Source organism: Tenrec ecaudatus, chromosome 2 (genome assembly GCF_050624435.1).
Source record: "Tenrec ecaudatus isolate mTenEca1 chromosome 2, mTenEca1.hap1, whole genome shotgun sequence".
Lineage (NCBI taxonomy): Eukaryota > Metazoa > Chordata > Mammalia > Afrosoricida > Tenrecidae > Tenrec > Tenrec ecaudatus.
Window position 1 is genome coordinate 289,136,596 of NC_134531.1, and position 21,099 is coordinate 289,157,694.

General features: G+C 44.1%; 1 protein-coding gene across 1 annotated transcript in view; it reads left to right on the forward strand.

Annotated features, from left to right (window-relative positions):
- Window positions 1–20,895, forward strand: part of CCDC80 (coiled-coil domain containing 80) — a 37,089-nt gene extending 16,194 nt beyond the window's left edge. Inside the window, exons 4-8 of the mRNA XM_075542530.1 lie at window positions 10,798–10,934; window positions 12,990–13,138; window positions 16,933–17,036; window positions 19,210–19,290; window positions 20,391–20,895. Of these exons, the coding sequence (XP_075398645.1) occupies window positions 10,798–10,934; window positions 12,990–13,138; window positions 16,933–17,036; window positions 19,210–19,290; window positions 20,391–20,737 (818 nt within the window). The 3' untranslated portion in view covers window positions 20,738–20,895. The remainder of the gene's footprint in view (window positions 1–10,797; window positions 10,935–12,989; window positions 13,139–16,932; window positions 17,037–19,209; window positions 19,291–20,390) is intronic.
- The last annotated feature ends 204 nt before the right edge of the window (window positions 20,896–21,099 follow it).

Below are 21,099 nucleotides of genomic sequence, written 5' to 3' on the forward strand. Positions count from 1 at the left end.
ACCTTGTGTTTTGAGCTCTTTTCTGTATCAGTATATATATTCTGGTATAGCTAGATTTATAAGATAGATTTGGGGTCATGGTAGTGGCAGGGGGTAGGGGAGAGTGGGGGGGGACGCATTAAAGAACTAGAGGAAGGTTGTGTGTTTCATCGGTGTTATACTGCACCCTGACTGGCTTTTCAATTCCTTGTGGCCGTTCTGACAAGGGGGTGCTCAATTGACTACTGACTGGCTTTGGGTTTCCACTCTGCTCTCCCCCTCATTCACAATGATATGCTTTTTGTTTGTTTTGTTCTGGGTCTTTGATGACTGATGTCTGGTCCCATTGACACCTCATGATCACACAGGCTGGTGTGCTTCTTCATGTGGGCTTTGTTGCTTCTCAGCTAGATGGCCGCTTGTTTACCTTCAAGCCTTTATTCCTTTTTTTTAAACTGACATCTTAAGTTTGATTCGTTCATTTTGTGTGTTTATTATTTTTTTAATAAATGATTTTATTGGGGGCTTTTACAGCTCTTATAATAATCCATACATCCATTGTATCAAGGATATTTGTACATAGGTTGCTATCATTTCCATAACATTTTTTCTACTTGAGTTCTTGCTATCAGCTCCTCTTTTTTCCCCCTTCCTGCCCCATCTTCCCACCTTCGTGAGACATTTTACACTGTTCACTGTTTCCCTTCACCCACATTTTTGGTTTTTCCCCCCTCGATAGGGGGTGGATGTTCGATCATTGGGACTAGTTCCTCCTAGGAGCGCTATTCTTTTTAAGGAGTTCTGTTGGCTTAGTGGGTTACGTATTGGACTGCTAACTCCAACTTCAGCTGTTCAAACCCACCAACTACTCCTCAGAACAAAGAGGAGGCTGTCTGTTCCTCTAAAGATGTAGTCTCAGAAATCCAATGCGGCTAGTTCCATGCTGTTCTGTAAGGTCTGGATGAGTGAGAATGGGGGTAGATATTTATCATGCTTAACTACTAACGGAAAGCTTGAATCAATGCACCGGAGGAAGCTAAACACCTTGTGATCTGTATCTAACCATTAGCTATAGAAACCCCTGTGAAGCACTAGTCTACCCCGATAGAGTCAGAATGAATTAATGGCAGCTGGGTTTGGTTCCTTTTATTAGCGCTCCTTCCTCTGAGGTATCCCGACAAGCAGTACGCAGCATCCTTCCTCATGTTCCATCACAAATTATCATGCATTGCTGACTGGATTGGTTTTAAGCACCACTGAACCTGTATCCTTGTACTCTGTGAATGTTTGGAGAAGAACGCGTGTCCCTAACAGCAAGAGTCAAAATCATTCGTTCACACAAAAGGGAGGAGGATGGATGCAGAGTCAAAGCGAATGTGCAGATCCAGAGCCAAAACTTACGTGTTCTTCGATCTTAGGCAAGTCTCAGCGTAGGGGACAATACTATCTATTTCAGAGGCGGTGGTGACCATGGCAGGAGATAGTAGATGGAAATGACTGTCACATGGCAGGTATTCATTAGTTGCATAGCACTAATGTTGTCTTCCTCATCACCTGCAATTGGTTTGACCGGCCTCTAGAGGCCAACAAGCAGTCACAAGGACAACCAAACCAAATTCGTGGGGCTTTCACGGTGGTGACCTGTGGAAGCAGAAGGCGGGGTCTTCCTGCCCAGGTTCCACTGCATGATTCGAACTGCCAACCGGTTGGCTGGTAGCTGATCACATGCCTGTTTGCGGTGTCCAGCGACTAGAGCCACTTAACACTGCAAACATGCTTGGAATTGCTTTCCCCCAGTGACAGACTGTTGACCCAGTAGCCAAGCAGCTTCCTCCTCGGGCTGCGTTGCTGCACAAGGTGATAAAATTGAAGCCTAAGAGACAAACACCGTGTAGCCAAATATTTAGTGGTTAACAGGGATTCAAATCATTTGCTTTCTGGATTTTCAAATAGTAACATGAGCCAGTGAGGTTAATTCTATCCCAGATGTCTGGAGAGGAAGTAAATATTTAATCCAGCACGACACTGGCACTGCCTGGTTAGGAACGCCAACCCAACCAGGTGTTCCCAGCGTGCAGTGCGTTACCCTTTACCCAATGTCTTCTCAGCCCTTATTTCAGCGAAGTTTGGGAAAGTCATTCTATCTTCCACTTCAACTTCCATAGTTTCCTAATTTATAAGCATTTGGTGGTGCCTTTTCAAAAAAAATAGCACATTCCTGCTGTTTTCTGAACATCTGGATTAACTATGAGTTGTAAAGGGGTGGGCGCTTTCTCTTCTGCCTTCTTGGAAACCTGGTGCTGTGATCTGGGTGGTGGCCTCACTGAGTGGCAGCGTGGATTGTGCTTGGCGGTCTTTTATTTTGCTTCTCATTGAATTCCTGGAAGGCCTTTCTTTCCTCATGTCACCTCCCAGGTTAGCCTTCAGGGAAAAGTGGAGCCAAGGCTGAGCATCAGCCATGGGAAAGGAAGACGTGGCGTCAGTCCTGGTCTCAGGGAACTCAGCTTCAATCTTGACCGGTATTCAGCTAGAAGTATATCAGATGGCATTACCTTCTTGACAAATAAATTAAGCGCACTCTGCTCTTCCAGACTCGCGGGACCTTGAAAGTCATGTCCCACATCCAGCTACAGTGAGGCCTGTACTTGGCAGGTGGTCCACTTGCTCAGGTATTGAGAGCATCGAGGATGTACCTTCACACTCTGGGAAACTTACCCCTGAATATAAACCTTTACCTGAAGCAAGTTAGGTGTGGCTCAGCAAACGAGAGATGGGATGCCTGGTTTACCCAGCACAGTGTAGGTTCTCTGCAAGGGTTTAAACTTGTATAAGATATAAATACGTTCTCAATTGTTAGTGGTATTTTAAATATAAATCTAAGACAGGGATACTGGTGTGTGTGTGTGTGTGTGTGTGTGTGTGTGTGTGTAAGATGGATTATAAGCAAAGTTCTTTCTGTGGACTGATAGCATGAAGTTCATGGTATAGGCATTGAATAATGGAATGAACCTGGAAGTGAGGTGAGAATTAAGTCAGCATATTTCTTTCTTAGCAAAACACAGAGATGAAAAGCATTTTGACATTGGTGTTTGGCCACAAATTAAGGGCTAGGACATGTCCAGAGCGTTTTAGGGAGCAAAGGACAGTCTTTGATAGCTCCTTAGAAGGAAGGAGAGTTTACGGTAATTAATTGCTATGAGAGCAAGAAACATGAATAGATGTGGAACAAGGAGGGGGGTGTGGATGCCTGAATTGGCTTAGTGAGGCGGTCATAGTTTGGATTTTAGAGGTCCTTTATAAGTGAGAAGGATAGAGTGCATTTTTACTGTGGCAGCCCAAGATACTCCCTATGATCTTTGATCCCCTTGAAGAGAAAGATTCTTTGTGGACAAACCTAGAAATCAGAACGATCCCTAACAGTTCAGAAATGTGGCTTTCCCTCCAGAGCTGACCTGAAAAGCAAGCTTTTTGCACCCACCGCCTCCTTTTGTCGGTGGTGACATGGCATGGCAATCGCCTTCCCTGGAGCTCACCAGCCTTAAATGGGAGGCGAGGCTGAGAATTGCTCGTATGTTCAGACACTGGCTGTTGCCTCTGTTTGGCTCAGTCTTTCTTTACCAATCGTTCTACGGGTACAGACTAGAGAAACCTCCAGAGTGCTGCATCCTCCTAGTCCAGTGCCCTGGCTGCTTCTAACATCGAGCAGCTCAGCGTCAGGACAATCATGGTGTCTAAAAATATAACTTGTCCAAAGCAGGCATTCCAATGATGTAGAGCAGGTATGCACGTATTCTAGCGATAGTCTTCGGATGAAGTGTTTTGCATATAGGATGCTGAAACCTGGGTTGATTTGATGGAGGGGCCTTTAAAAAAGGAATATATTTTTTGGAACGTGATGTCTCCATAAAGGCATTTTTATTTAATTATTTAGATAGATGATAAGTTCTCTGGATTAAAAAACCAAAGCGACATCAAAAGGCATATATAGACTACTCTTGCATTCTCTCCTTACTCCCTTACTACCCCAGTAGATAATCATTTGCTTGATTCCTTTTCTTCCTATGTTCCTTTATACAAATATAAATCAATACGGGTAACTCTATTCCCCTCACATTTCTACGAAAGCTTTGTGTTCTGGTGGTTAGTGGCTGTCAAGTCAATTCCAGCGTCTGGGAACCCAGAGGTCAGCACAGAGTGCTCCGTGGCTTTCTCAGAGCTGTGAGTAGGACTGGAGTGGACGGCAGTGAGGGTTTGAGTTGGTGTGACCTTTAGGAAGCAGACAGCCAGGTCTTTCTGCTGAGGCCCCCTCTGTGTGGGTTCTAACCACCAGCCTTCCAGTTGGCAGCTGAACTGCCAAGGGACTCCATTTACATAAAATACAGTACACGCTGTGATGTTCTCTTTTTCTTGAAACATTCCCTGGAGGTCTTTCCATATCAATATATGGAGATCTTTGTCATTATTTTAATTGAATCACGGTGAAATTGAACCACCGTTTATTCCACTGGTCCCTTGTGGACAGAAGGATCCCTGGTGACTTAATGGTTACGTGTGGGGCTGCTACCCAGAGGGTCAGCAGTTCCAACTCACCAGCTACTCCATAGAGAAAGATGAGGCTTTCTACTCATGTAAAGACTAGCAGTCTTAGAGACCAGCAGAGATGATGCCACCCTGCCCTACAGGGCGGCTTGATGAGATGGCAGTGAGTTGTATTGATAGATAGGATATTGTATTGATCAAAGGAGCCCTGGTGGTATAGTGGGTATGCATTGGACTGCCAACCAGAAGGTCAGAAGTTAAAACCCAGCAGGGATTCTGCTGGAGAAAGGAGACGCTCTCTGCTCCCATAAAGATTGACAGCCTGGGAAACCCCCTGAGGCAATTCTATTCTACCCTACATGGTCACCACGGATCAAAGTCAGCTTGATGGCTGCAAGTGGGTTTGCTGATAGACAGGAGGGCTGTCTTTTGTGTTTCCGTGTTCGAAGTTGTTTCACCAATAGTTGCCTTGTACATAGGTCACTGTGTGTATCTGGATGTATCTTTAATATAAATTCTAAAAAGTAGGCCCTCCTGGAACAAATGGAAAATATATCTAGTATGAGTATTTTTCCAGATTTCTCTTCATTGAAATTAGGTCATTTTACAATCACTTCAGCAAAGCATAAAATTACATATTTCCCCAAACTGCTCCAATAGCGATCAAATTTTTAACTACTATGTATGTGGGGTGGGGGGGAAGGTACCTTAGTTGTAAGGTAATGCTGGTCTGCATTTCTCTATTTTGGAGTAGGGTTGATCATCTTTTCATATGTTTAAGAAGCCTTTCAATTTCTCTCTTTTTTTTTTTTAGTGCTCTTTGCCGATTTTTCTATTGGGTCATTGGTCTGCTTCATCTCAATTTATAGGAACTCTTTATATAAATCAGATTAAAATTTCAGATTCCCAATTTCTCTCCCCACCCAAGATACCAACTCATTCGCTTGGGGACAGAGTTCAGAAATCCACATTTTAAAGCGTGGTCAGGTTATTCTGATTGTCAGCTTGGTTTGATCGAGAGCAGAAGGTTCGGTCTAGACTAGAACTAGAATAGAGGTCGAGTGACGTGATTTAACGTCCAAATTTAGAAGGTTCTAAATATCAGGACAACAGATTTAATGTTAACCAGACAGACAGGCCAAGGAAAGTCCAGGACCATCTGTGGCTATATTATTTGAATACATTTTAAATAATGTTCCGGTTTGGTGGATTCACTCTGTAGGGCAAAAAAGCATCAGGTCAGGAGACAGTGTTCTCGGATTGACAAGGTGCTCTGTCTAGGTGCACGGTGAGAGCAGCAGCATGGAGGGCCCTGTCTGATCGCTTAACCCACAGTGCTGTGGGTGACAGGCAATGACCCGCTCAGACATTAAAACACAAGGCAGGAGATCACATGCTGACTAAACCATTAGGATGCAGCTGTTCCCAACCCCAAGCAAGTACCTTTTAATGGCTGCCGTGGAGGTGCATGGAAGAAAGACAGGTATATTCGTAATCACCGCCAGTACAAAGTGATAAGCATGGCCACAGAAGACTGCAATGGTGTTATGGGTGCAAAGGTGAGACGAAGACAAGTTGTCAGGCATTAGCAGCCCTTTGCAGAAAGGGCAGGTATAGTATTCCAGGAAAGTGAGAGTAGGTTTCCAAAGACTGAAAACAGAGAGTTAGAGAATAATGGAAAAAGAGTGAGATAAACTAGCTAATCTAGACTGTGCCCGGGCCATAGGGGGCCTAGCATGCAATAACAGAGAGCATTGGATTTTATCCTGTATGTCACTAGTTCTAAATTCTGAAGTACATAAGAACCACGCAAGAAATTCTAAAACGCAGCTCCCAAGGTGTGTGAGGTGGGGCTGACTAGAGAAACAGGTTCAATGGCACTCATATATGTATAAGAAAGAGCTTTATTATCAAGAAGCTTTATGTATCAGGAAAACATCCCAGCCCAGTCCAACTCAAGTCCATAAGTCTGACAGTAGTTCATAATCCTTCTTCAGACTCACACAGCCACAGGCAATGATGCAGAAGTCAGGAAGATCACAGGCTGGTGGGTGCAAGGTCATATAGATCCAATGGTGTAGTTCATCACAGTTGTCTGGCAGGTATCAGAGTGGCTTTCCAGCAGGAAGGTGAAGGAAGAGTGGGGGTGAGGGGTGAGGAGGACCCTTCTCACGAGAAGGTCACACCCCGCAGGGAGAACCATCATGCTGTGATCTGATAGGCTAAATTCTACCCCTACACTTTTATGTATCTTCAAATTGACATGAAATTATAGAAATTACCACACTATATCTCCCCACCAGCAATTCTAACTCAATTGATCTGTATCTAAGAATTGCAGTCTTGACAAGTACTCCAGGTGATTGTGATGATGGTGGATAGAGGTCAGACTTTGGAAAGTTTCTTGAAGTCATGCAAGAAGCTGACATAACCCAAGGGCACTAGTGGAATGACCTGAATTTAGGAAAAGCGGACTGGATTGGGAGATGCCATAGATTTCACAGAGATGAAGCATCTGGAAGCTTTGAACACACCACCTGGCACACAGTTGGTGCCAGTAACTTATAGCTGAACTTGAACTTTTCTGTAGTGGCAATAACTGAGCCAGACGTGGAAAAACAAATCCATAAAGAAAGTACTACTCTCTGAATTTGACCTCTGATAGGCCTGGGTTCTTAACGATGGGGACCTAGGCAAACATCTCATGTTCACTAGGAAGTAGGTCCTTACCAGCAAGTGACAGAGGCACCCTACCTGACGTTCACCTCCCATGATAATGACAGGTGGTGAGGAATGACCAACTGCTACCAAACTGGCTTTCAACGAGTAGTCGTTGTAGCGGGGTTAGGAGTATGTGGACAGCTTGTAGGCTGTTTCTGGATATGCATATTTTTTAATTCTAAATTCTACAGCCCTTGTTGAAGCACATAGAGTTTTAGCAGAATGTAGCTAAATTTTTAACAAGGAAGCTCCCAGCAGCCTGTCGTCTTTCAGGACAGCATTGAGCGTTGTATCCATCCAGACATGATTTGGACAGGATGCAGAGCGTAACCGAGACCTGTGGCAGCCGAGGCTGCTGGAGCTGGGAGCTGGCTTTGGACCAGGTTGCTCTCTCAGAATCCAGTCTGGTGTGTACCAGGGCTTGCTATCGAGTCACCCCTTCCTGGTTAGATCAAATGTGGATCAGCACATTCTCGGTGATGCTTTGGCAGGTTCTCCCGCTCCACACAAACATTCATTTGAGATGCAGAAATCTCTGTAGTCTGGGAATGCAGGAATTTTTATCTAATGTTTGGCTGAAACAGTTCAGGAAAATATTTTGCTTGAAAGGAGACACCAGGCCATAAAATGTGGTTCTTGCTCTCTCCTGGTAAGAAGAAAGCTTGGCTTAGATCACGGTCCTGAGTCTTCTCAGCTTTTAGAAGGTGACACTTTTTGATGTAGTAGAGAGGGCACTGGGCAGGAGTAAGGCCATCGTATCTGAGCTCTAGCCCTCACTCTTCTATCAACTAGCGGAGAGAATGCAAACAAGTTGTGCCCTTTTCTGGGGCCTATCATAAGTTGATTTCCTTGGAAAACAGACTCTGATATTTGAGACAGGAGGTTAATGAGGATTGGTATGAGAAACACAACTTACGAGGGGTGAGGAACACAAAATGAGACTTAGAGATACTTTGAGTGATGCTGCGGTCAGAATGCTCTTTGGAATGGTGTGTTAGTCTGGGTTGAGCAGAGAAACAAATCCAGAGACACTCTTATGTGTGCAAGAGAGAGTTTTATATAAAAGAGAAATTGTATATTGAGAAAACATTCCAACCCAGTCCAGCACAAGTCCATAAGTCTCATTGTTAGCTCATGTGTCCAATACCAGTGCATAAATTCCTCTTCAGACTCACACAGCACTTGCAATGATACCGAATGCAGGAAGATCACAGTCCTGGTGGGTGGAAAGTCTTGTGGATCCAATTCTGGTGGAAGCATCTCAGCTCTGGTGAAGGTCTCCATGTGGCTCCCCCAGCTCTCCAAGTGTCTCAACAGCAGGAACGTGAGGCAGAGAGAGTGCGTGGCCCACCTCCAAGGAGAAAGAGAGGAAGCTCCCAGAACCCTCAGGAGAAGGCCACGCCCACATGAAATTATAGTAACTACCACACTGTATCTCCCCACCAGCAATTCTAACTCAATTGATCTGTAGCTAAGAATTGCAGTCTTAACAAGTAACACATTCATCATAATAGAAAATTGCACCGTTACTGAGCAAAATTGGCATAGGTATGCAAGCTGGGGCCATTTGAACACATCTGATACGATATCTAGCTTTCTCCCATCCATCCTAGACATTACATGCTTTTTTTGATTTCACCTTGTTGTTGCTAGGTGTCATCGAATCAGTTCAAACTCATAACAACACTACATAGAGCAAAACAAACTATCCTATGGAAAGTGGGGTTATCGTGAGTCATAACTGAAACAATTATTATTGTCATTGTTCTTAATCACAAAGTAAAAATTGGATAGTCATGTATCCAGTAACCAGTGAACTTTACCTATCTCCTCATGTCCCACTCCCTCCCCAGAGGCCAATCATTATCAGCTGGGTGTCTTTCCGGGCCTTTTCTGTTATGCATAGCTCTTGAATGCATATTCTTTTAAAATCAAGAATAAAGTCATCGTATGTAATATTCTGCAACTTATTTCAACAGTGAGATGTACTTTGAAACATACACACAAATCCCTAAATTCCCTTAGTTCGTATTTTGTTTTACGTTTGAAATGCGACTTTGCATTGTATTTGTGCAACATGGGATTTTTCACGTGGCAGGAAGTATTTCATCCATCTGGAGGCTCTGTGCTAAGTGAGGCCATTGGACAACCCCCACGAAGCCTTGTCTGCCTCGGTTCCTTCTTTCCGCTCCATGGGGGAAGCCAAAGACTTGTTTCCGTACTTTCAGTAATCCTCATCAAACCAACCAAAGCAATAGCCCAGTTACACTGTCTTTTTTTCTTCTTCAAGAAAAGAATAATGATATGCAAGCTTTAAAGGAATAAGGCTACCCAACCTACCCAAGCTTTAAAGGAATAAGGCTACCCAACCTGACCATCAGCAACCTTGAGGGTGCTTCCGCTGTCGTTCTATTCACTGGGTAGCAGTGTTGGCAATAACCGACAGGTTCCCGGAAACAGCATTCTTCCCATCACATGTTTGCTAATTTCAGTTTTTCGTATTTGTTTTTAATACATCGTATTCCTTTGCAGACGCCAGGTTTTATAGCACTGGGGAAAACACTGTGGCCTGCGTGAGAGGGAAGAAGTAAATTAAGGTGCTTGGTCCCTCCTTGGAACATTTTATGATCCATTCTAGATCACATAAAGCTACAACTATCTTGCTTTTCCTGGTTTCCAATAGCATGGTGGCACTTTCAGGAACTATACTAAATTGTGATGATATGTGTTAAGCCTGCTGATTGCACACAAACAAACAAACACTTCGTGGTTTATGTGTTGCACAGATTCAGCCACACTTTGTGTGAGCTTGTATTTGCTCCTAAGATTTGTATTATGAATGGTTTGACTTTTCCTAGAGTCAAAATGAACCTGGGACGAGATATGAACATCGACTTTTGTTCCCCCGAAGCAGTGACGTGGTTTACGGAGACCCAAAGTGAATCCTATAATGAAAGGGGAAAAAAAATAACCCACAGATTTTAGACTCAGAATTATAATTAAGATACGCTCACTGCCGTTGAATCAATGTTGACACACAGCAGCTCCCCCCCCCGCCCCCCCACTGTGGGTTTCCAATTCGGTAACTGTTTACAGGAGCAGAAAGCCCAGTCTTTCTCACGAAGAGCTGCTGGTGGTTTTGAACTGCCGATCATGTGGATCATAGCCCCATGGGCACAAAGCTGAAAGAATGGTCAGGGTACAATTCTCTGGCAGGTAGTGTGATGGCTGCTCTGGGGGGTGAGTGGCGCTTTCCCTCCAGGGATTACACAGAAACCTTTCCGATGTTTTCCTTCTTCTGATTCCCTAAGGCCGAGCTCAGCAGACCCGGAGCCTTGATGATCTATTTTAATCAAATGGATTTATCCTTTGATTTATTGCTAGATTTATTTATTCCCTTTAGAATGTTTTGCTCAATCACAAGATGAACCAACTATGTGCAATGGATAAAAGCTAATGAGATTAACACCAAACGAATGCCAGCGGCTTCGCCCATTCACTCCCTATCAATGTATGCCTTTCCACCCTCACCTTTATTCCCATTCTATTTGCCTTAAGATACCGAGAGACCCATGCGTGTGGTGGACGATGAAGACTTGGTAGACCAGCATCTCATCAGCCAGCTGAGGAAAGAGTATGGAATGACCTACAATGGCTTCTTCATGGCGCTGACCGACGTGGACCTGAGAGTTAAGGTGCAGGTTCCCATTCTGCACAGTGTAGTGCCACCCCTTAGATGTGAGACTCTGGTTTGGTGTTTTAGGTCAGGGTGTTTATTAAACATCAAAGCAAGTTGCACAAACTATTTCATGAACTGGAAGCTCTTGAAAAGGCCCCAGTATTTTAGGTTCTTCTACAAAATCTGTGGTCAGAAATGTGCTCTTACCAAAAGATGAGGTTGGACTGAACCCCCGTGGCCCAGCTATTTGACCCGCGAAATTCTTCTTTAATGTCAATGCCATGCGTTCATGAGACACCCGGTGCACAGCTGTGATGTGCCAGCCTCTGAGGATGAAAGGCAAAGTGTATTTGGCCTCTGCTTTTAGGAAAACCATATTTAATATTGGCCAAATTTGGGAAGGGTCTGGAAATTTACCTACTGCTCTGACATGGACAAACACTGTAGGTTTTCACGCCCGCTTTCTTCCTATGCTTAGGAACAGAGGTTCCGAATCATTCACAACTCTGCAACGGAGGCATACTCATGAGCTAATAACAGAGATGACTAACATTATTCACTGTTTTCCTTTAAACCATGGCCTCTGATGAACCCTTTTGTACCTTTATCTCAAGCCTCTAAGGTGAACCCTAGAATTATTATTTTTCTTTTTTATTATTAATGGGGAGTTACTGTAACTGTCTAGACCATTATAGTAAGTCCACTGCGAATAAGCCAAGCGCACATGACAATCTTTAAGAAAGTGCCTGCCTGGCCTATAAGCGTAGTTGGTTAAACTTGTCTGCATCTGGTGAGAATCCCCTTCATGAATTCCTTCAGCATTTGCGTTGTGTCCTTCTCTGGTGGGAGGGGCTGGCCTCTGCCAGTGACCACTCTAAGATTTGCTGGATGCTTATTGTGGGCGCTGCTCTAAGCCAGGGCTGCGCTGCTCTCTGCCAGTTATGTGCAGGCATCCCTGAAAGCCAGTTGAGGCTCTAGTTGCAAATCCACAGAGCTGCAATCCAGGAAACTGAGTCTCAGTGTCGTCCAGTTGTTTCTGAGAGATGAGCACACCGATGCGATCCAATGCACTCGCTCACTAGAAGAATCTTCGGGAAGAAGAGCGCACAAAGCCTCCCTCGTTGCTCAGGTCAGAGTCTCTAGCAGGGTTTCCCACTTGGTTCCTTGTGTTAAACGCACCTCCTTCTCTGTGGTGACCAGGTACCATCTTAGTCTCAGGGGTATAAGAAAGTGAATCTGGGACTTGGATGGGGAGAAAGACATGGGTCAAGCCCAGTGAGAAAACCACAGTGAAGATGAAATTCTTGTGACACGTGGTCATTATTTCAAGGTTTTAGAACCTCAAAACTTCAGCAGAAGCAGTAACTGCAGTAGATTCACTAGCCCTAGTGAATTATATGCTAGTGCTTGTGTGTTGGGCTGCTACATGCCAGCTCAGCACTTTGTAAATCAGCGTCCACTCTGAGGTAGAAAGCATAGGCTTTCCATTGCTATGAGGAGCGACAGACAGTCTCAGAAGCCCACAGGGAAGGACCAGCCTACCCAGTCTTCTAGAGTCGCTGTGAGTCCGCATTAGCTCAGTGGCAGTAAGGTGTTTGGTGTGGCTGCAGTGGTTCAGTAGTTGAGTGCTTACCTTCCACATAGAACACTCCTTCTTATCCCACCCGATGCACAGTGACAGTGAAGCCATTAGAGGCGTGGGTGTCTCTAGGATGCTGAACAGGTTTCAGAGTTGCTTCCAGACCAAGATGGACTAAGAAGAACATGAGCCAGTGACAACCCCAGTGACAATCACAACCATCTGATCCCCAGCCAATCTCCGGGAGAGCACAGGACTGGGCAGTGTCTGGTTTTATTGTCCCAGGGGTCGCCGTGAGTTAGGGATGCATTTCATGGCACCCAACAACTATTATAACGACTGTAGGAGAAAGTTTATAGCCCAATGGGAATGCCCATCTTGCTTTCTAAGATTCCTGAAGACGTTCCCTGACCTGTCCCACATTCTCTCTCCTGTGAACATAGGGCAGAAAGTCACTTACACATCATCGACTCCCTCTTCTTCCATCAACAGCAATACTATGAAGTGCCCATAGCCATGAAGTCTGTGTTCGATTTCATCGATACTTTCCAGTCTCGGATCAAAGACATGGAGAAGCAGAAGAAGGAAGGCATTGCCTGCAAGGAGGACAAGAAGCAGTCGCTGGAGAACTTTCTATCCCGGTGGGTGACCTCTCCCTTGGTGGGCAATGAGGAGGCAGGAGAGAGGGTGCTCTGGGAGAGCAAATGGAATGACCATGGAAACGTGTGTTCTCAGACAGTGACCTTCCTGGAAGAGAAGCCCGCCTCCTTCCGTGACAGGCCAGCTAAGGAGCACCTTCTTCTGGGGGAGGCTGCTCTGGTGGGAAAGATGGTTGGGTTCGGTTCCAAGCCTGAGTGTTCATTGGGTGAATTTGGAGAGATCTTTTCGTCCACTCTCCTTTCGGCTTTGGTTTCGTTTAAGCCAGCTAGAGAATCTTCACCTTCCTTGAGCGAGTTGATTTATGTAGCCAGTAAATCTGGCCATCTTTGTCTACAAGGTTTTTAATTGGATGCATGTATTTCTCAGCTCCCTTCTAATTCCAGACGGGACTTTTCAGGTTGTTCTTGATCTCCCTCCTCCTTCCAGTGCTGCAGGGAACATGAAAGGAAACATCTTCGAGACCCAGCTCTTCCTCAAATCCCCAGGGGTGTGTCATTTACTGGAAAGCATCTTCCAGAAAGTCCAGTGACTGTGGGGGAGAAGCAAACTCAGAGTACAAAATAATACTCTCTCCACTTACTTCCTCCTTTCTGCATCCCTCTCATATGTCAGATCATTATTCAACAGGGCCTCGAGGGCCCTAGGTGGTGAAAAACCAGGGACATTCCACCCTCAGCAAATAAACTCACAGAGATCTCTGTGTAAACACTGCCTAAACTGTCCTATGAGGCTAGGGGGTGGGGGTTTGCAGAGCTGGAGCATCTGCTTCGAGGCAGGCTAGTGTTCAGAGAGTAACACTGCAGAGAGACGCTCCTTACTTGTCTCTGCAAAAGCCCATGCTCCAGCTGTGAGCTAAGAGAATCAAGCATTGTGTGATGAAAGCAAATACACACGCAAATACATGAAGCACCTTCTTACTAAACCAGACGGAGCAGAAGACTAAAAATCATTACAACGTGGATACTGTGACATCCTGAAGACTCTGAGGCTCAGCTTGTAGAGCACAGAATGTATTATTGGTCTCAGTGTGGGGTCTGCATCTCGGGAGCTGTGGGAATCTTGCACTTCTCAAATAACCTGCCATCAAAGCTTCACTCTTGGATTCTCAGATAGGTCTGCATCCATGGTGTCTAAAAGTTTTTGGAAAAGAAAACAAAAACAAGTCCGACCATGGGTAAAATTTTATTGCCCATACCTTGTCTGGAAGTTTGAAAGTCCATCAACTGCTACATTCATTAGTCTTTCAGGAGCATACATCTTGTGTTACCTACTATGGGTATAACAACGTATGGGCATTCAGATGATATACGATTCAAATCTGGATATCTCGTGGCTGTGCCTGATTTGAGGGTACAGCATACAAAATAATTTCTCTAACAATTATACTTGATCTTAAAGTTTAAGGTGGATTAGTGTGTTGCGGAAGGCATGAGTAGGGTAGCCCTCAAGTTGGATTCCTGGTTTCTCCAGTTATTAGCTTTGTGTCCTTGAACTAATTACTTTAACGTGGCTGGGCTTCAGTTTTCTCATTTGCAAAGTGAGGATGGGTCTCTTTGTAAGGTGCCCCGGTGACATCGTGGCTAACTGTGGGGCTGTAAGGTCAACAGTTAGAAACCACCAAGCTCTCCTGAGAAGAAAGACAAGGCTTTCTACCCCCATGAATAGTTACAGTCTCAGAAGCTCCCATGGGGCAGTTCTACCTTGCCTCAGAGGGCCACTCTGAGTCATTGTCCAGTTCGGTTGTGAGTTTGGTGAGCAGTGAATTTGGTTTTCACTTTCGATGTCTAGTCATCAGGCTTTTGTGAAGGGTGGATTCAATATTAAAGGGAATGTGCTTAACCTAGAATCTAGCACATGGGAAGTAATTAGTAAATGTATTCGGTTATTAATATTGGACAGGAATTAATAAACTTTGCCTTAGACAATTTTGTTAGCAAGAAAGATGTAAGCAAAAGGAGGCTTAGTATCGCCCTAGAATTAAAACGCAAGCAAAGAGAAATGAAGGGGCGGAGTTTAAATTGATAGCTCTGCGAATAAATCTGTTTCCCTAGGGGAATGTTCCTTTAAGCTGATTGAGTTGACGGTGGTTCTGTGTAGCCTGGCTCCCGCTGACCGGATCCTTGAGGGCTTGAAGCCAGTCTGCCCTACTGCAGTTCTCATTTCACCCAGACTGTAATTACCTTTCCCTGAGACAGAAAACCCCAAACGATGGTATCAAATGCCCACTGATTTGGAATGCCAGCTAAGAGAAGTAAATGCCTGCATTGATTGTCAGCGTTTCCTTTACTGAGAAACTAAGGTGGCAGAAAAGCAATGTGTCCAAGGTATGGACAGGAGCTACACGCACATATCCTGTGTCAGTCGTTCCCTGCTGCTAATGTTCCCTGGTATGCAGAGCAGGGGCCTCGTGTCTTGGTGGACAGACTTGTAGGAGAAAGAATCGTAGCTTGAAGGGTGGAGGATAGGCCTTCTCTCGGCTGTGTCTGCAACGAGGTGTCTGAGGTCCCAGCCCACTCTCAGTCGGGGGTGGACAGAGGTAAACAAGCCAAACTATATCTCACTCAAAATAGTTTCCTTCAGGATGCCCTACTGCTCTGTCACCCAGGACGGCTGGAGGCAGGCAGGAGGGTCCTTGTTGGCCTGGTACCTCTCCTAAGCTAGCAAGGGAAAGCACAGGAGACCATGCTGGTGAGCTGACAGCAGCCACCACGCCGTTCCTGAGTCTCCGACGGCCCTCTCTCCTCCTCTGTGCCCATGCACATCCATCTGCCTGTTCTCAGTGGGGATTTTCATTTCTCTTCCCTTTGAAGAAAAGCAAGCAGAGGAAGTAGATGTAATGTTACAGCAAGCAGTTCTTGGCAAACAGGCATCAATTCAGAGGTTGTACTTCATTGGACTGTCATTTTCTCTCACTCACCCTGACCGCTGTTCCCCCAGAAGGATTTTTTTCTTGGGAGTTCAAAACGCTCATATTCACTCGGAGGCTGGAAGGGGGACAGAGAGAGAAGCCATGAATAAAACCAACTGCCTTCCAACTCAGGAGAAGGGTCTGTCAATTGGCTTGGGAGAAATCATAGCCATTGAGGATATCAGGGAGCGTGCTACCGGAGACATGTAGGGTTTTGTCGTGAGTCAGAAGCAGCCCAGTGGCAACTGATTTAGAAGCAAGCGTTCGTCGTCTTGAAAGGAAGGTACATTTCAGAACCTGCGATTGTCTCTTGAAGAATCTTAGGCTCCTGGAGAAGACACAGGGGGGTTGTTTTTCCAGGAACTTTCTTTCATTCATTGAGCCATGCTCCTTCTGCCTGACACTATCATCTCCTTCAAATCCAACCCTCGGTTTCCACTCTAGTCCCTGTTCCTACGTCCATTTTTGTGACTTCTTCCAGATCTTCGTGGGAGCTCTTCGAGAACTTGAGTCCCCCTTTTGGTGTCCTTCTTGTTCTTTGTTTCTGTGGCTATCAGGTAAGATGCAACCTGGGCCAGACTTCATTGCATCCGAGAACTTCAGCTGTCCCCAAGCAACCCCTGACTCATGCCTGACACAGCCTGTAGATGCCAACGTAGGGACCTGCGTGGTCACAAGAGGAACAGTGATCTAAGTGTGGCAGGTCAGTGGAATGGGATTGAGAAGCTCAGGAAGGCTTCCAAGGACTGGTGTTGTGTTTTGTTTTTTAATTCTGGACACAGGAAAAACAGACAGCTAAAGTTACCCTACTTTCTCACACTGGCCTCTATTGTGTGGAGCGGGGCCTAGACTATGCTTGTTTTCCAGGTTCCGATGGAGGAGGCGCTTGCTGGTGATCTCGGCTCCCAACGATGAAGACTGGGCCTATTCACAGCAGCTCTCTGCCCTCAGTGGTCAGGCATGCAATTTTGGTGAGTGGGAAGCTGCTTCCCCATAATACTCTCTCTCTGGTCAGTTTTAAAATGGGACACAGATGCTTTAGGGGAGCCAAATATGCCAAAGTCCAGACTGTAAATTTCCAGACACACCCTCTAGTGCGTTGATCATACTAGAGCCCTAGTCAGCTGGACACACACACACATACACACACACACACAAATGTATATGTGGATATATAATATTCTCCTCTTTCATTTAGCTTCTTCAACAGAGTGTTAGAAAACAACTGCTATTTTACTTTTAAGTGATCTGTATTGTATTCATGTTTGTTTTTCAAATCTTGTCTCAGGATCATTCGAGGGCTCCATTTTCACTTACTTAGTCATGACCATTGGGTACTTCTCTACTGATGAAACCTTATTTTATTTATTTTTTAATCATTTTATTAGGGGCTCATACAACTCTTATCACAATCCATACATATACATACATCAATTGTGTCAAGCACATTTACACATTCATTGCCCTCATCATTCTCAAAACATTTGCTTTCCATTTAAGCCCCTGGTACCAACTCCACATTTTCCCTCCTGCTTCCGTGCTCCCCTCTCTCTCGTGAACCTTTGACAATTTATAAATTATTATTTTTCCATATCTTGCCCTGTCCGACATCTCCCTTCACCCACGTTTCTGCTGAAATGACTTCTGGAATTAATGTATTAAAATTAAAGCACACTATACTATATGTCAGGAACCGTGGTGTCATTGTGGGTTACACATGGCGCTGCTAATGCTAACTGCAAGGTCAGCAGTTCAAAATTGCCTAAAGATCCAAGGGAAAATGATGAGGCTCTCTACTTCCATCAAGATGTCCAGTTTTAGAAACCCACACGAGTCACTCTACTCAGCCCTATAGGGTCACAACAGAGTCACTTCGAATCGACGTGATGGCTGTGCATTTGGTTTTGAGTTTTACACTATGCTGCCTTTCCCTGATCTAGAACTGAGCACCAGGAAGACAGCGTTTGTTAAACAGAATCTTACGTTTAAGATAAATGGGTCATCCAGATATCTATGTATCTGTATTGTCAAAATACTTTCTCAGTACTTGGAAAATTAATGCATGCTCTTACTGCCAGACATTATTATTGGAGTGGCCTGAAAAAAGCTAACATAGAGCTGATATAGGAAAATCCACAGTACATGGAAGTTCTTAATAAGTTCAGTGGCGAAAAAAGTAGAAAAGGCAATTTCCAAACTGGAAGTCCCAACTGAAATCTCAATGAAGATGTGCCTTCAAAGTGGGGGGATTTTGATAGAATCACTACAGACACATTTAAAATATATAGCTAGAGGTCAAAGATCATAAATAAATCATAGTTAGAACATAGATGCATCTATTAAAAAGATGAATCAATTATTAAAGGTATTATGCTGGATTGGAAAATGTACAAGGCGGAGGGATAATTTCATAATCATTCACAAAGCTTGGGGCTTTGTATTTGTATCCTCTTTCCATCCTCCTGTTTTTTTCTCCTGGATCCTTCCAGGTGTACTTCATCTTCAAAAGAATTCCCATCAGCTAGCAAAGCCTGACCTTCCCTCCTGTCCTGAAACTTGAGCGGAGACTAGTAGGACAAGCAGTGCTTGTGTAGACGTTTTCTTTGGAGTCCTCTAAAGAAGTTACAGGGCCCTGCTTTTTACTCAACCAATTTTTGTGGGAGTACAACTTTGACATCACAATAGATAAGGTCTTGAGTCTAACCTTTGAGAGCAAGCTATTATCCATAAAACCTGTTATGATTTCAGATTTACCTTAAAACAACAACACTAATCCAGTTAGAGTACTGTAGCCATTTTAACATTCCAATGACTTCATTTTGTCTATTATCTAATAGGGTGGGGAATCATCATTTAAGAGCAAATACTCCTCTAATAATTTAGAAAATAAATAACAATCTGGCCTATTGTTCATCCCCAAACCTGCAACTGGTCTCCCTTCAAGTTTTTAAAAGTATCTTCTTCCTTTTTTGGGGTAAAAAACCACCAACATACAAAAAACCCACAATGAATTGTTTTACTTGGCTTATGTTCTATGTTCTTTCTAAAATTAGGGGACTTAAAAATTGTGAGACCACAGGTCCTTGGAAGTAAAAGAAGGCACGGAGCCATTTCCCCTGATTCTGTGATTTTCTCTTCTCTCAGGTCTGCGCCACATAACCATTCTGAAGCTTTTAGGCACGGGCGAGGAAATTGGAGGAGTTCTAGAACTGTTCCCCATTAATGGTAATGTGCAGTTATTTCGAAACAGTACCAAGTAGGGGTGACCTCTGTTCAATTGTTTTGTTCTATATAAATGTTGACTGAGCCTCTCAGGTGACCACATTTTACTGAATTCCCCTTTTACCATTGTATGAGGGTGCATGTGTACAAAGTGTGTGTGTACACACGGTGTGTGTACAAAGTGTGTGTGCAAATTCCCCCTTTTACCATTGTATGAGTGTGTATGTGTGCAAAGTGTGTGTACAGTGTATGTACATGTGTGTGTATAAACTGTCTGTGTACAAAGTGTATGCACAATGTATGTGTGTGTACAAGGTGTGTGTATGAGGGAAGGAAAGGGGAAGTAGACAGCAAGGACTAAGAATGATTTCAATACAAAATCCCTTTAAATAGATACAAAGTATCATTTTCTTAACTGCAACAATGTTTGCTATCTGTATAGGGCTTTATGTGTTACAAATCTGTATCTTATTTAATTTTAACAATAGTTTTATGAGGCACTGGCTCAAAGCTCATGTATTTCTGTTTAACAGATGAGGACATATGCTGCCGGCTCAGAGAAGCTGACAGAAAATCACTAACGATTAAAAGTTTCAGAAAGCAAATCCAGCCCTTCCTCTTAAGAGGAAGCTATTGGCAGGAGATGCTTGTGTATAACCATAAGACACAAGTGGACCCCAGGAAGTGTCTCCTCTCTTACCCCTTCCAGTTTCTTCTTCTTACTAAGCATAGTTTACATTTGTACCAATCATCTATGCTTAGGATGGTCTGCCTTTTGCTACAAAATACATAAGTAAAAAATGTAATTGCAAAAAAAGTGGCAAGTAGGCTAATTGGAAATGCATTTAGAAATGTAGACCGTTTGGTTTTTGTTTGCAAAAACATTTAAAGACATTAATCTTAGCAGGATTAAATCAAGGGACTGGTTTTATATTTTATGACATTTCTATGGAAGCATCAAGTTCTCTACAGGGTGATACTAATTATGCTGCAGAATAGCAGGAACACTTGATTCCTAGTAGAAAAAGCCGCATAGTTATTTAATTGGATTTTAGATCACAGAGATGAGACTCTGTTCTTACGGTATTCTCATTTGGTCCTAGGGAGCTCTGCTGTTGATCGTGAAGACGTACCTGCCCCTCTGGTGAAAGATATACGTAACTATTTTCAAGTGAGCCCGGAGTACTTCTCTATGCTTCTAGTTGGAAAAGACGGAAATGTGAAGTCCTGGTATCCTTCCCCAATGTGGTCCATGGTGATCGTGTACGACTTAATTGATTCAATGCAACTCCGGAGACAGGAAATGGCCATTCAGCAGTCACTAGGGATGCGCTGTCCAGAAGATGAGTATGCAGGATATGGTTACCATAGTTACCATCAAGGATACCAGGATGGTTACCAGGATGACTACCGCCATCATGAGAGTTACCACCATGGATACCCTTACTGAACAGATGAAATATGTAATCCTAGCCCCAGCCATTGTCCCCTGCAGCTGCTGAAGCCACATGTGGCCTGCTTCATGAAGGAGTTCATCCACGCTGCCTACACGCCCTGCCTTTTTCTCTGTGTTCTTCTAAGACTAAATAAATAGCAAACTTTTGCTCACTCGTGACTTATTCTTGAAGCTTTAAATCATAAAAATCATTCAATAGAATTGCTTATTTATCTAACTGGAAGGCATCTGGTGCTATTAATTGCACTGAAAACGGTCATTCCCAAGAGACTAAAACAAGCTTCTCTTTTAAGGAGCCCTACTGGCACAGTGGGTTAAGCATCAGGCTGCTAATGGAAAAGGTGGTCTTTCAAACT